Source organism: Copadichromis virginalis, linkage group LG17 (assembly GCF_057382275.1).
Source record: "Copadichromis virginalis isolate Kocher_CV1m ecotype Utaka linkage group LG17, C_Virginalis_male_GT1.1, whole genome shotgun sequence".
NCBI lineage: Eukaryota > Metazoa > Chordata > Actinopteri > Cichliformes > Cichlidae > Copadichromis > Copadichromis virginalis.
This window is the reverse complement of record NC_140634.1, coordinates 40,903,025-40,919,215: the sequence shown is the minus strand read 5'-3', so window position 1 is coordinate 40,919,215 and position 16,191 is coordinate 40,903,025. Positions and strand designations below refer to the sequence as shown.

General features: G+C 43.3%; 1 protein-coding gene across 4 annotated transcripts in view; it reads right to left on the bottom strand.

Moving 5' to 3' along the window:
- The window catches only part of LOC146689993 (pleckstrin homology domain-containing family A member 5-like), a 160,993-nt gene that overhangs the window by 48,164 nt on the left and 96,638 nt on the right, over positions 1-16,191 (bottom strand). For all 4 annotated transcript variants that reach the window (XM_085436293.1, XM_085436296.1, XM_085436295.1 and 1 more), the window contains 5 exons: positions 14,109-14,209; positions 13,183-13,298; positions 5,139-6,224; positions 1,177-1,463; positions 389-627 (listed from right to left, as the gene is read on the bottom strand). In XM_085436293.1, coding sequence (XP_085292419.1) covers positions 389-627; positions 1,177-1,463; positions 5,139-6,224; positions 13,183-13,298; positions 14,109-14,209 — 1,829 coding nt within the window. The remainder of the gene's footprint in view (positions 1-388; positions 628-1,176; positions 1,464-5,138; positions 6,225-13,182; positions 13,299-14,108; positions 14,210-16,191) is intronic.

The following is a 16,191-nucleotide window of genomic DNA, read 5'->3' as shown; positions in this document are numbered from 1 at the left end:
TTCATGACAAACACACATGCATTTTCTCCCGCTTTCCTTTTTCTTTCTGATTTTTTCCTCCTGCCTTTTAGCTTTCACAGCCCTGTTTATGTATCTCTCTGTCCGAGTCATACCGGTCATATGGTTTGTTAATGCTCCTGTAGTGCTGCTTATACCTACCATCTCTTCAGGAACACCCTAAAGCCAGTCCACGTTAATGCCAAGAATGGACCGAGCAAAACAGCTTCACTCTTCATGTACTTATTACTGTTTAAACCAAGTAGCCTCTGCTACAGTTTAGCAGCCACACCCCAGAGCATTGGATTTTGGTATACCTTTGTTTTGTATTGAACGTCCTGCATGATGAAAGCTTAATATTTAAATGGAATTCCTGTGCCATGACCGTTACCTTCGCAAGGTGTGTCCTGTGCCGGCGATCAAGAGTCACGTCCCCCCTCAATATGGGCGAAGAAACCTCAGAGTGGGAGCTACTATGATTTTGAGCAACCTGCTGACGAGAAGGGGAGAATGTGCTGTACAGAGCCAGAGAGCCATGAGATGGGGAAGTGGGAATGGAGTGCGCCACGGCATGTTGGGAGATGTTGCCCATGGTCTTAATGCTGGGCAGCGTGCCGTAATGACCCACACCTGGAAGCACAAACAACAACACAGGAGAACGTGTCACTGTTGGCTTACCAGAACATTTAATGCTTATACAACTGGAGCAGCTTATCCAGGGCAGACAGGATGCAGGGAGTCTACAGAGCTGCTCTTGGAAAAGCAAACGTGTTTGGCACAACCAATCATTCAGGCCATGATTGAAACTGCCCGACAGGACGTAAGGCATCACATCATCCAAGAGGTTCCTCTTTAAAGTTTTTTATGGCCACTCATGTTTCTTAGCTAAAAAAATGCTCATCTGATTAAATGACATACATTTTGTTAAAAAAAAAGAAATACTGTTTTAGACAACATGGACTTGTCAATAAGGCATCTCACAACCTCACAGCCACATCCTCTCTGACAGATGGTTACTGTCTGTCATGGTCTGCTGCAGCCCATCTGTGTCATGTGTTCTTTCTAACAAGTCTTATGGGAACAACAAGAAAAAGAAACATAGGGTACTAATATAGAAAAGGCATAGGTACCATTTATACAACTTCAGAAAAGAAATCGATGTTATTTGTAAAAGTGTACCTGCTGGCTGAGCCAGACTTTGCCTGGAGAAGGCCTGCCTCTGCTGCCACTCATAGAGCTGCCACATTGTGTCATCCCTCATTGATTTTCTCTTCTCTGTTGTGCTAACAGCAGACGTGCAGGCTGGATGGAGGGCCCGGTCATATACCGAGCCTGCCACACTGCAAATGCTTTCGGGCCTCATCATGCTGTTGCGGGGCAGCGTGCGGTACCCCTGAGGGTAGCGGGGTACAATCTGGGTACGGTGGCTGGGCATGTTTCTCGGTAAAGTCTGGTACGATGTAACACTGGAAAATAAGAAAAAAATGCATATAGCTCTTTTAGTTTGTCCCTACTGCAGGGAAGGCTGGAGTGCTGGCCTTCACTCGGTATCTGGATTCAGTGTTTGGAGAGACGGCAAAAAAAGTCAGAGCTTCTGACATGTCTGAAATGTCAACTTCGTGACACCTGTTACTAAAGTGCTGGATGTACAGTAACATCTGTTCATCTGGACGTTTTCAGTGGGAGAAACATCAGGGCTGGACTGGGACAAAAAAAATCAGCATTTTGACTAGTGACCGGCCCACCATGGTATTATAGGAAAAGCCATAAAGCCTTTATAATAAACTTAAACCTACACCATCCTCCCTATTCTGCTATTCTAAACAGTACTTAGAAAAAATATAAAACAACCTAATTTATAATTACATATACCTCACTAATAGGGTTGCCAACTCCCAGCAAAAAACAGAAAAGAAAAAAGTAGGGAACCACTCCCCCACCCTCGGCCTCAAGATGCTTAATTGACAAAACGTTTTTAATTTAATGCACTTATAAAGCAAATGCACAGAAATCTATTATTTTTCTCCAGTAATTAAATAGATTCAACATCTTTCTTCAGCAGAATTACAGACTGCACAGATGGTACCTTCCCAAAGGAAAGGATACTATAACTTACTAGGATATATACTAGGCTTAATATTTACTGAATACAATAATGGATTTCTACACATTTTAATCAGATTAAAACTTTGGTTGTAAGATTCAGATAATTATTTGTTAAAAGCGAGACATTTTAAATGAGAATAAGAAAGAAAAGTATTTCTTTGTGCCCCCCTCTCCCTGTTAATGCCCTACATGCCCCCCTGGCAACACTTTGCTAGACCCGCCCCTGCACAGTTACCAGCTGTCAGCTGCTTAGAAAAGGATCCTGGTGTTATTTGTCTCTCAGAAACAGTTCATAACTTCAACTCATTCATGTCACCTAAAAGGTAAACCTGTTTCTCCATCACCTGTTCAGCTCTGATGATTCAGTAAGGACATCTCCTGGTTTCATCTTCATGTTTCCCTCTCACCACATATCCAAACCAACATCATGACCAGCAGCTTTACAGCTGTGGCTCCAGCAAACATCAGCTGATACTAGAAATTAATATTAAATAAATTCTAACAACAGATGATCAAGCCTAAACGTGCTGCTGTTGTTTAGCCCGACCTCCGCTGGTTTCCTGTTTCTTGCGCAGAGAAAAGCCGATCAGCTGATCATTGATCAGTTTCATGATTGAATTAGCAACTTTCTAGCTGAAGTAGTACGGCACAAATCGCGTTCCTTTTCACCTCAACTTTAAAGTTCGACCTCCTCGGCTGTAATTGGTCCAGCCCAGAGTCGATCATGACCAACTGGCCAATCCACCACCTTTCATTTATACCAGCAACCACTGATCAATAACCATGAGTCCCATTCACAGAGAGTTGGGGAATGGCTGCAATCACAGCATTGTAAGGTGGTGACAGATGGACCCTTAGGCCCCTCCTCCATTCAGAGATGGTCTTTCCCTTTCCAGGTAAATGGCCTCCTCCTAATTCGAATTTACAAACAACTGTATGGTCCTTAAAAACAGCTAAGGGAAACGCTGAAGAAGGTCAGGATGGAAGAATATGTCAGCACAATATGTGAGCGCACAGAAGGTTATCTAAACATTACTGTTCAGTCCTTAACTCGATAAATCCATTTAGGAAAACCTCCAAACTGAACACATGCACAACAGATCAATTTGATCCTGAATCCATCCCAGCACTATGACATGGTAGAAAGGAAGAAAGCTCTTCTGTACAACAAAACATTAAACAGTTAAACTAAACATAATGTCACCATTACAAGTCCAGCAGTTGGCGATCAACTGCTTTTGTATTCATGCTCTATCCTGTTATTGTATTTTCTCCTTTTTTACCTCCCGCCTGTCAGCTTAGACATAACTGTAATAATATAAATAAGACTGATAGAAATGAATACATAAACAGATAAAAATAACACGTGAACAGGAGCCTGTAGTGAATTTGTAGAGCTCATCTTGGAAAATTACTGATTACAATTCTGATTGCAAAAGCTGCCAGAAAAGACAGGCTAAACAAACAAAAAAAAGCAAGAAAAAACTTACAATCAGGGAACCATCTCTATATCTGCGTCTCTCTCCATCACCTAGCTTGGGAGTCATTGAGTGCTCCGATTACCACGGGGACCGCTGTTACCTTCACCCTCCACATCCTCTCGAGCTCTTCTCTGAGCCCTTGGTATTTCTCCAGCTTCTCGTGTTCCTTCTTCCTGATGTTGCTGTCATTCGGAACCGCTACATCGATCACTACGGCCGTCTTCTTCTGTTTGTCTACCACCACTATGTCCGGTTGGTCAGCCACCACCATTTTGTCCGTCTGTATCTGGAAGTCCCACAGGATCTTAGCTCGGTCGTTCTCCACCACCCTTGGGGGCGTCTCCCATTGTGACCTCGGGACTTCCAGGTTATACTCGCACAGATGTTCCTGTACACTATGCCGGCCACTTGGTTATGGCGTTCCATGTATGCCTTGCCTGCTAGCATCTTGCACCCTGCTGTTATGTGCTGGATTGTCTCTGGGGCATCTTTACACAGCCTGGGGTCTTGCCTGCTGTGATGGACCCCTGAAACCCTCCATGCATCGTCAGGAGCTTTCTTGTCTTCATGTCAGTGGCTTCTATCTCCTCCTTTGGCCAACTTACTATCCCAGCAGGGTACCTGATCACAGGCAGGGTGTAGGTGTTGATAGATGGTTGCAGCTTTCCTAGTGGCCTCTTCATGGTTCCCATTTGTCTGTGGGATCCCCAAGTACTCTATGTCTGCAATGTTGCCTTCTGGTAGTTCAGAATCAGAAAGGGTTTTATTGCCAAATGTTGAGCAGGTTTACAACATTAGGAAATTGCTGCGGTGCTTAGTGCAAACATGCTGTCATAAACGCTTAAATAGATATAAAAATAAAAATAAGAATAAGAATTAAAAGTGCTAAGTAGATTCAATCCCCTCAGTTCGGACTACCTTCCCTCTCTTTGATACCATCCGACTACATTCTCCAGTCCGAACGACATCCCGATGTCATTGCTGTAGATCCTGGTGGTGTGGATCGGTGAATCGATGTCTCGTTCACTCTTGGCATACAGCTCGATGTCATCCATGTACAGGAGGTGGCTGACAACTGCTCCGTTCCGTAGTCGGTATCCGTAGCCAGTCTTGTTAATGATCTCACTGAGGGGGTTCAGGCCTATGCAGAACAGCAGTGGGGACAGAGCATCTTGGTAGATCCCGCACTTGATGGTGGGAAAAAGTCACTGGCCATTCACCGCATGACAAACACTAAGAGCTTTGATCTTTACGATCTAGAAATAACACTCCCAGTTCGACACAATCATTTAGTCCTTTGGAGCCCACAAAATGGAAAAATAGAAAAGTATATTCAGCAGTGAAGTGTGTTACACCTGGAATGTACAAAGATTAGCTTCTAAAATAAGTAGCTAGAAAGTGAGCTGCATCCACATCCCGTGTGAAGCTAATCTCTATGTTGAGGTTTGGTTCAATGCCTATACTTATGTTACTTATGCAACGGTGTATTTTGAATGTTTTCCTCCCTCTTTGTTAAAGTTTTAAATGTACTGAATGAAAAGTTGCTTTGCTCACCTCTTTGGGTTATCGTCCATTCCTCTCCTTTGCGGATGGACCCAGTGCTCCAGCTGCTGAATGGAGTTGGTCCTGGACAAACCCTTTTCTGGCTCCTGGACTGGAGCTGGAGACTTTACGGGAACCCTGGCCAGGTTGCCATCCACCTCTGTGGGGCTGCAGTCCCTTTGCTGCTCGCCTGTCCCACACCCTGAGCCACTGACCTGTGCAGGTTTCTGGGCGCTGATGTTGGCCTGGTTCTGGCGAGACGCAGACACCGCAGCTGCGATGGCGGCAGCCTGGGCTGGTTGTAGCTTGATGCTGTTGATTTTAGTCAGAGCCCTGTCGGTGCTCGGATCTCTCTGAAAGCCGTATTTATCACAAACCGTAGCACATTTCTCTGCGTCCCTCAGAGTCGCGTATTTATCCCCCTCTCGAAACGAGCTGTATCTCTTTATTTCTTTCATAGTGTTGTATTTGTCCATAACTTGTATAGTGCCATATTTATTATCCTTCTCCCTCATAGTGCTGAACCTTTCAGTTTCCTTTAATGACAGCTGTCTCTTGACCTCCTTTTGAGAGAGGCACTTTTTTCCATCTTTCTGGAGCGTGTGTCGGTCGCCTACTTTCTGCAGCGCGTACTTTTCTCCGTCTTTTGCGAGCAGATACTTCTCCTCAGCCGGCGTCACCGCGTGTTTATCATCCGTTTTACGGACGCCGCACTTCTCCAGATCTCTGTGAATGGTGTACACTTTTTCATCTTTCTGCAGCGAGTATTTCTCCCCATCCTTTCTCAGGAGGTACTTTTCTCCATCCTTGTGCAGGAGATACCTATCTCCATCCTTCTGCAGCATGTAGCTCACGCCCTCTTTCTTCAGAGAGTACCTTTCTCCCTCCCGCTGTAAGGTGTAGTACTCTTGCTCCCTCTGGTCATTGTGTTTCACAACATCTTTTTGCCATTTGTCGTCGACCTGCGACAGGGAATGTTGACACGCAGGTTCTCGATTGCGTTCGTTGTTCTGGATCTCGGGCCGTGTGAGGACTCTGTGGTTCAGCAGGTTGTTCAGCTCTTGAGGTCTCCGCTGGTCCCCTTTCAACTTGTCCGTTCTGTGACAGAAAAAACAGGAAGTGGAATTCAGCAAAATAAGGAAAGACATTTATTGTAACAATCTCTGTGTGAGTGAGACAGCTCCTCTCGCCTTCTGTCAACCTTTTCGAGTCCACGATTTCTCAGAAGTTTCATATTTTTGTCAAAAAAACCCTCTAATGATGCAAAACTGCAGGGAGTATGTGCTCAGTGGAGTTTCTTTAATTACTTAAAAGTATCCTTTATTTAGAGCAGAGCCTTAATGAAGCATCGCAATGAACAAATACAGAATAATACAGATTCGAGCATTGATGTGTGGTTTTTTTAAGGAGGTGGCACTACACAATGTTTTTTCTTTCATGATCACACAGAACATTTGAGCACTCAGATCAGAGATGAGACAGAGATGAGCCCCCACCCACTAATCTGGAAGATCTCTAAAGGCGAGCTGTGTTATTTGGCACCAAGACACTGGCAGAAGCTTAAGTCCAGAAGTCCTGAAGACTTGGAACTGCTGCAGATCACATCCTGTCATCAGTTTGTCATTTGTACCTCCTCAGACCACCATCAGCAGCTACCCATCACTTCAACTTGGGAGAACCCCACAAGCCTGCTGCTTAGATCTTCAGGTCCAGCATATTTATAGATGCTCATTTCTTCAACATCTAAAACTGTGACTGGAAAACCTGATCCTTCAATTACAAACGAATAATAATAATAATGATAATAATGGATACTTTATTGATCCCCATGGGGAAATTACTTGTTTTTCTCTGCATTTGACCCATTCACTCAGTGAAGCAGTGGGCAGCCCACTAAGCAGGCGCCCGGGGAGCAGTGTGTAGGGACGGTACCTTGCTCAGGGGTACCTCAGGGTAGCCGTTAAGTGGATTCGAACCGCCGACCTTCTGATCATGGGGCGACCACTTTACCTACTGAGCTATCCCTGCATGTACATGTAATACTGTTGATCCACAGAATCTGTGAGGGTCTCATTCGCCGAGCACTCACGAATAGTGAAAAAACACAAATTTTGCATGTGGTCAAAAAATGTCTATAAATGCCAGTTTTTATCGTTTAAACCCTGAATATGCATTTGGGTGCCATCAAAACACAAGAACACGCAACAAAATACTCAAGATAAACTTTTCCAATGTGGGAATGCTGGACTCCACCTGCCAAAGATGCAATAAGGAGAGATGAATGAAACAAGCCGCCTCAGACTACAGGAGCGTTTCCTCATTTTCCTCTACGGTTCCTTTGTGATCGCTCTACAGTCCTAAAAATGTGTATAGTACTAATTTTAATATGTAAATTTTGCTGAATTTACAGGAGAGGCCCCGGGGCAGACCCAGGACACGCTGGAGAGATTATATCTCTCGGCTGGCCTGGGAACGCCTCGGTGTTCCCCCAGATAAGCTGGAGGAGGGGAGGAAGAGGTCTGGGCTTCTCTGCTGCCCCCACGACCCGGCCCCGGATAAAGTGGAAGAAGATGGATGGATGGATGGATGCTGAATTTACGTTCGTGCTTATTTTGTGAATTTTAAATGAATTAAAACTTACAATTATTTATATTTTAAATTTATAATTTATTTAATTATTTAAGAATTTCTTTGCTCTTATTAATTAAGCATTAAAATGCCTGAAAAGTTATATATTGCTACAAAAAAGCCATAAAAATTATGACAGATATTTGCAGTTTCTGCCAAATTGTGGGAATTTAATTATAAGGAAAAATCCACCAACTCTGAACCGCGACTTTGAGCGGGTATACTGTGTTACATTACAATATTATTTATATCAACACAGAGTGGTTAATCATATGTTGGATCATCATTATGTTAGGGATTAATGTAACTATATGGCACAATAACAACAACTACTTGATGGGTTTGGCTTACATGGACCACAGTAAGTGTCAATAAATTATAATCTGTTTAGTGTAACTGAACCTTACCAGTAAGCGCACGTATTGGGTAGTCTAAGGAGCTTGGAAACAAAAGCGTCTGGACTTCTTTGAGTTGCTTGAAGATGTTTCACCTCCGAGAAGCTTCTTCAGTTCGAGGGTCAGATGGTGGAGAGTCCCAGATTTAAACCCAGTGGGAGTTTCCCCCCACAGAGGGACAAAGGACCCCCTGATGATCCTCTAATCACATGAGCCAAGGTGTGAAAGCGGGTGTGGGTCCCAATCAGCCAGGGTTTCGGGTGAGCTCATTGTGAAACCTGGCTCCACCCTATCATGTGATTTCCTGAGGTCAGTGGAGCGACCATCTTTGAACAGAGGCGGTGGTTTACGACACCAACTGTCTGCCATCTATAATCCAGTTTTGAGATCCCTTCTCAGACGCCCACTCACATCCTGGACCATCTGACCTCAGGAAATCACATGATAGGGTGGGGCCAGGTTTCACACCTTGGCTCATGTGATTAGGTAGAGGATCATCAGGGGGTCCTTCGTCCCTCTGTGGGGGGAAACTCCCACTGGGTTTAAATCTGGGACTCTCCACCATTTGACCCTTAGAACTGAAGAAGCTTCTTGGATGAGAGGTGAAACGTCTTCAAGTAACTCAAAGAAGTCCAGACGCTTTTCTTTCCAAGCTCCTCAGACTACGATGAGCTGGATGACTGAGAACCTTCACAGACACGTATTGGGTAGTTTACCTAATCAGTAAGTACTTGAGGAAAATTACCCAAGTGTGATGGTTCCCAGCTATAACACACAGTCCCGAGTGTCACACCTGAGCAGCATACAGCGTTACTCTAAGACACTGAAGCTCAGTCAGAGCTTAGACTGATTACTGCATCTTTGCTGCCATGTCAGTTGTTATCTAATGGATCTTCTACTATTGTTTTGAACAGGAAAAACATCTCAAAGTCAATATGTGACGCTGAGTACCCAGCCACACGGGGTCACAGGCCAGTGCATTCCTAGTGCCGGTCCAGGTAAATGAGGAGGGTTTTATTAGGAAGGGGATCCGATGGAAATTTTGGCCAAATCAAACATGCGGATCACAAAGAATGAGCTTTCCATACCGGATCGTTCGGGGCCTGGGTTAACAACGACCACCTCCAGTGTTGTTGGCTAACAGGATGCTGGTGGAAACTGTGCTACTGTTGGCCGAAGACAAAGGAAGAGGAAAGGAGGAAGGTGTGTTCGGTGGCAACAAGACAGAAGGAGAGGCAGGAGTGAGGAGGTGAGATTAGGGACCATAGGGACTATGACTGGCTGATTAGAAGGAAAGAAGGAAGGTAGATATATGTGTCTACAGGAGAACATGGGCATTGGAGGTGGGTTCAGGTTTTTCTACCATGGCGTAGACAAAGAAATAGTGTACGGCTGATCTTGACTAATGTAATGGTAAAGAGAGTGTCGGACAACATCATGAGTTGTGTTTGAAGCTGGAAATTGGATGATTTATACCCCACAGCTGTCGGCTGGCAGAGATAAAGGGGTAGAGTGTGTCCCCCGAGGAAGAGGGAAACGTAATTTGAGCAGATTTCAGTGGACATGTAGCTGAAGGGAACAGGTGATGTTAGGCAAGTATGCTGCTAAAGACAGAAATACAGAAGGGCACATAATAGTAGATTTTAGCATGGAAAGAAGAGGAAGAGAGGAAGGTGCACAGATGGACTACATCATATACACGAGGTGCAATTTGAAAGAGAGAGGAGACTGCAAGCTAGCAGCAGGGGAGAACGTAGCCAGCCAGCTTCGGGTGAAAGCAGTGGTGGAAGTAGACTGTTGGACAGAGTTCAGGAAGACGTTGAGACAGGCACTGGGGGGTAAGGAAAAGTTACCAGATGACTGGCAACATTGTAGTGCTAAGGGAAACTAGCAAGAAGTTGTTCAGTGTATCCTCTGGACCGAGGACAGAAGAAAAGTGTCACGATCCTGGGTCTTCTGACCCAGCGTTTTGAGTTTTAGTTTGTGTTTAAGCCCTTCAGGTTTTCTAACTTCATTTTTTTATCATGCCTAGGTTGTTATAGTGCTTTGTTATTAGATTCCCCTTGTGTCTATCACCCATGTTAAGTCTCCTTTGCCCTTCATGTGCTTCATGTCTGTGTCTTACGTTGTCTAGTTCAGTTTGTCATGTCTGCGTCTTATGTTTCCTGTTTTATTTTGAAGAGGTCTGGTGTTCCTGTGTTCATCGTGTTTAGTTTTACTCTTCCACTGTGTTCCCACTTCTCTCATTAGCCTCCTGTGTGTATTTAGTCTGTGCCTTCTCATTCAGTCCTGCGTTCAGGTTTTCATATATATATATATATATATATATATATATATATATATATATATATATATATATGCTCATCATCATTGCCATGTTTAGAGTTTTGTTTGTTTTTCTGTTTACCAGGATTTTTCATAGTTCGTGCTTCCTTTCTAGTTTACCCAGTTTAGGTTATTGCTTAGTTTGCTTTGTTTTTGCTCTTTTATTTTGTACTGTTCTGTCTGCCTTAATAAACAGCTCATCATCAGTTAAGTTTGAGTTTTAGAGTGTCTGCACCCGGGTCCACTCTTCACAAACTGCGTGGAGTGTGAAGATGAACACGATGAACACAGGAACACCAGACCTCTTCAAAATAAAACAGGAAATGTAAGACACAGACATGAAACACATGAAGGGCAAAGGAGACTTAACATGGGTGGAAGACACAAGGGGAATCTAATAACAAAGCACTATAACAACCTAGGCATGATAAAAAATGAAGTTAGAAGGGCTTAAACATAAACTAAAACTCAAAACGCTGGGTCAAAAGACCCAGGATTGTGACAAAAAGGAGACTTGATGATTAATTCAATTCAATTTTATTTATACAGCGCCAAATCACAACAACAGTCACCACAAGGCGCTTTGTATTGTAAGGTAGACGAGTAAGTACAACAAGGCACTCAAAAGAAGACTTTAGCAAAGAAAAGCTAGAACAGTCGGGAAGAAGTAGTACTGGGAGTCTCGGCATACAGCACAGAGAGAGCGGCAAAGGAAAAAGCTTATACTGAGTTGTATGTGAGGCTGGGCGCTAAGTAAAGGGAAAAGGACTCATACTGACTGGACAGGGAAGCGCGCGAGCTAGAAAGGATGTGCAGCACCTTCGGTTGATTAAGTCCAGAAATGTGCTAACACGTAAAGACAGTGTGAGGATGTAGAGTGGAAAGGTGGTTGATCCAGATGACATACCCCAGGGCAGAGAAAAAGAGGGCAGTGGACTTTTTCACCAGACTACTTAACACAATTTTGGAAAGTAAGTGGGTGATGAAGAAATGGAGAAGTGTGCTGGTACGGTTCAAGGACTGGGTCTATTTTGCAAAAACTACAGAGGGATAAAGCCAATGGACCAAACTATGAAACTATGAGAAAGAGCTGCTGAAGCTCGGTGACGAAGATTAGCAAGCATCAGTACGGCTTCACTGCAGAAAGATGTTCACTTAAAGAGAAAAAGTAGGGAAGGTCAACAGTCTTTCTGGATCTAAAGAAAGCCTTTGATAAGGTGCCAAGAGAGCCCAGTGGGACAGCAGTGCGGTGGTAGGAGTGACAGGTTCACAGTACAGGTGGGATTACATCAGGCGTCTGCTCCTATGTTTGAAGACTACATTCTGATCTGTGGTGAGAGTAGAAGCAGGTGGAAGTAGGTGGAGGTGGAGCCCAGAGAGGTGGAGGTATGCACTGGAGAGAAGAGGAACGAATGACAGTAAAACCAAGACAAATACACGCGGGTAGAAGGCGTAGAGATAGTACAGATAGAAGAGCCATCCACAGCAACAGACCGCACAAGAGAGGTGAAGCAGGGAGTGGATGCAGGTGGAGTCAGCAGAGGCAAAGTTCAAGGATGATCTGTGATGGTAGTGAGGCCTGCAATGATATGTGGTTTGGAGAGGCTGAGTTAAAGTTGTTTTCATTGGAAGTGACCAGGATGAAGAGCATAAGCTCAGTTTGAGCGGTTTGGAGATTAAGTTAGCGAGGCAAGGCTGAGATGGTTTGTGCAGAGGAGGGGAGTGGACGAAGGATGTTGAACATGGAGCTGACAGGCAGGAAGAAAAAAGGAGCCCAGAGAAAACAATCCTGGACCTAGTGGAGGAGGACAAGCACAGGGTGGGTATGGTGGTGAGCCGTAAAGGGAGCAGCCGAACGAAGACGACTGTGACGTCGTACGAATATACCAGTGACTAAAGATGTGCAGAGGCTTCTGTGTGCTCTGGAGTTTTCATGATGTGCAACAATGTCTGAAAACACAAAGACCAACTCTGCTGGCTCTAACACGTTTGTGGGACGTGTGCCCTGTTTCTCCCCTTTCCTGTGCTACTCCATGTTCTGCTCTGCAGCATCAAAATACCAGTCATTTGTAGTAATTCGATGTAAAAGTTAAATCGGGGAAGAACTACAGGACAGAACAACGTTTCGGCATGTATACATGGTCAAGCAAACCACCTGCACCAACTGCATACTTATTCTGATGAGTCCTGGTATTCCTAATGCTTTCCTGTTCTTAGAGGGACTATCACAGCCACATTACCAAAATGATGCTTTTTTCAGCACAAATAGCTTTGAATTGCCTGTTGCAAATCATGCCTGCATGACTCTTTTAAATACTCCTTTTCTTCTAACTTCATGCTCTGAAAAGAACAGCACGTGTCTCTGACTTCCTGGAGCTGAATCTGGACAGTCGCGTTTAAATGCTAAAAGGACGTTTAGTGGTGTCAGAAACAATAAATTGGGCTCAAATGTTGTTGCTTCATGCTAGTTAAGGATAAAAGTCTTGATTCAATCCTTTCAGAGGCTGTGATGTCTGTGAAGGTTCATCCAGGTCATCCAAGCTCCTTAGACTTTGAGGCCATAAAACACACCATAAATGAGGCCCCTGTGATGCGTGGGATATAAAACAACACTCCACATTGTAGAACTGTGTCCCTGCACAGTAGGTGTGTACCTCACATCTGCACACATCTTATCTGTCAGACATATCCCTGTGGTTAGCACCAACCTTCTGACTGGTTCAGTGTGGACGAGAGCAGCGTCTGTCATGACTTTCATCCAGGACTCCATCTCTTTGGCTGTGTCAGTGCAGAAGTAATATGTCCGCATGTTGGGGTGCGTGGCCTGAGTGAAGACAGAGGGAGAGCGGTAATAAGATAAAACAGAAGTGCGAGAACCAAATCTGGATCATGACTTCATCACAAGTATCACACTGAACTGCCCAACACACAACTTTCTATGTGTATGTACAAGTATACACACATCTATGTGAGAAAAACCTATTTTTTTATGTATTAGCATTTTGAACCATGAAATTCAGACACAGCCGCTCAACTAAAACTGACAGTAAAATGTTTGATATCAGTCTGGTGTGGTCAAGTGTGTGCACGAGGCAGGACATGGGATCTGTTGGGGTATTTCTACAAATGGACGCCTCTTTCAGTCTCAAACCTCTGATCAAACCTTTGGGGTCAGTACATTAACCTCATCAAGGTGAAACTTTGAGACTTTCTACCTTTTTTACATCTATAACTTGCACACTGTGAACCCTGTGAATACCCTAACCCTACCCCACCCCATCCAATCACAGCAGATGGCCCCGCCCCTCCCTGAGCCTGGTTCTGCTGGAGGTTTCTTCCTGTTAAAAGGGAGTTTTTCCTCCCCACTGTTGCCAAAGTGCTTGCTCATAGGGGATCATATGATTGTTGGGTTTTCTCTCTATGTATTATTGCAGGGTCTACCTTACAATATAAAGCGCCTTGAGGCGACTGTTGTTGTGATTTGGTGCTATATAAATAAAACTGGATTGAATTGCTGTCACATGAAAATAAAAATCAATAAAAATGAAAAGTTAGTTACAAAGTAGCATGGATTGTTGCCATCAATAATAATAACAACATGACAAACCTTTAAAAAAATGTAACTAGTGTTTACCTTAAAGGCATATTTCCTGCTGATGTGGTCATCCACCGACAACATAGATATGTGAAAACTGGGCAACAGGATGCTTCCTAGGATGCTATCCTCTTTTTCATCTGCAGCAACGAAAGAGAAAAGTCTGCAGGTTGAAACATTTATGGCAGCAATCTGATTCAATAAGGTTTCAGACTGGGAGATTTGTGGGTCAGACTGGTACAAAATATTCTTCTTCTGTTTGTGTTATGTTTGCTCTTATTAGTACGTGTCAATCAAACGCATGGCCCAGAATGATAGGAGATAGTGTTGATATTTAAATATTCGTTTATCAAGCTGTAAAGATTCCCAGGAAGAACGAGGAGGGAGAAATAGCCTTTGGAAGAAGGAACATCGTTGGATAGATGTCAACATAGTACAAGTACATAAACTTCCCTGCAGCATGGCTTCCTTAACTGCAGCTTGAAGTTGTGTTGGGATTAGTGGAAACCAGTGATATTTGTGAATCAGCGAAGTAATAACCAGTGCTTTCAGTTTTTTGAATTATATTTCCCGAGGCTTAAAACCTGGAGTCACTGTTAGAGATATTTAGTAGATGTTTTCATAGTGAATCTGTGCCCTGCTGTAAAGAGCTGAAGTAAGAGAAACAAGTGAGGCAAATGAAGAAGAATGCAATACCAGTATATTTAATCATTATATACTGATGTCTGATTTTGCCATATATATTACAAAATTCTCCAAATGAAATTGAATGACGCCTCATGAACAATAACAGCTGTGATGGTTGCAGCTGTGATTCTGTCACCTCTGTGCAGTATCATGTTTCATGCGATCTAAAGGCAGCACAGTACATGCACTGCGGCACAAAACCACAGAGCCTCCAACGCGCATTACTGTTTGCTTTAGCCGAGGCGCTGCGGCTGCTCTGGCTCGTCCCTGATGTTGAATGGCTCCAGCTGGCTTACAGAGCCGACATCTCAACGTTATCAGGTAAGAAAGCAGTGAGGAGGCGATATGTGACCTCTGTAAACACTTTGCTGTTGAGTTTATGATCTCAGTCAATCGTCATATTTAATAAAAATTTAATCTTGTTCATATTATGTTTCAGACGATTATGGGCTATGATTGGCTAATGACTGATGAATAAAACTTGTTCTCGATGTTTCAAAATGGGACTTAAAAACTCTTTATGTTAAATATGTTACAAGTAACAGTTATTTCTAAATAGTAACTTTTAATTCATTCTGTGGTTTGTGGGACACAAACAACTGAAGAAAGTTTAGTATAAAAAAAAGAAATGGGTTGTAGTAGTTATAACAACAACAACGATGCTTTGGATGTGTCAATTTTTGGTTGGATCTATTAAATCTGGCAGATTTACTAAATTTGGACTCCAAGTTAATTAAAGCTGAATGAAATTTAATTCACGGATCCATGTCATGTTCATCTTAATCAAGATAAAGTATACTTGTGTTTTTAAATGGAAATTTGGTGGCATGATAAAATGATGTTCATTCGACAGATGACTTTAATAATAATAATACATTTTATTTAAAAATGCCTTTCAAGACAACCAATGACACTTAATAATAGAATAAAACATGTAATAGAACGAAGACAAAATGAAGAACAATAGAAACAAAAGCACAAGATTAACAAACAGTGGGTAATGCAGGCTGAGTTTTGAACCAGTTGAAGCTTATGGAGGTATTCTGGGGGGAGACCATGAAAGAGAGAATTACAATAGTCAAGGCGGGAGATAACGAGACTGTGGACAAGGATGGACGTAGGCTGGGTGGAAAGAGAAGGATGTAATCTGTTAATGTTGCGTAGATGGAAGTAGGCAGAGCAGGTGAGATTATTGACGTGAGATTTAAAGGATAGTGAACTGTCTAGGATGACCAAGGCTCTTAACCTGAGGAGAAGGGAAAACTGTGCAGTTATCGATAGAGAGAGAGAAATGGTTCGCCTTCAAAAGGTTGGATTTGGTGCCAATAGGGAGGATTTCAGTTTTATCCTCATTAAGCTTGAGAAAATTAGAGCTGAACCAGGATTTTAGTTCAGATAGACATTCTGTAAGGGAAGAAGGTGGGAGGAATCAAAT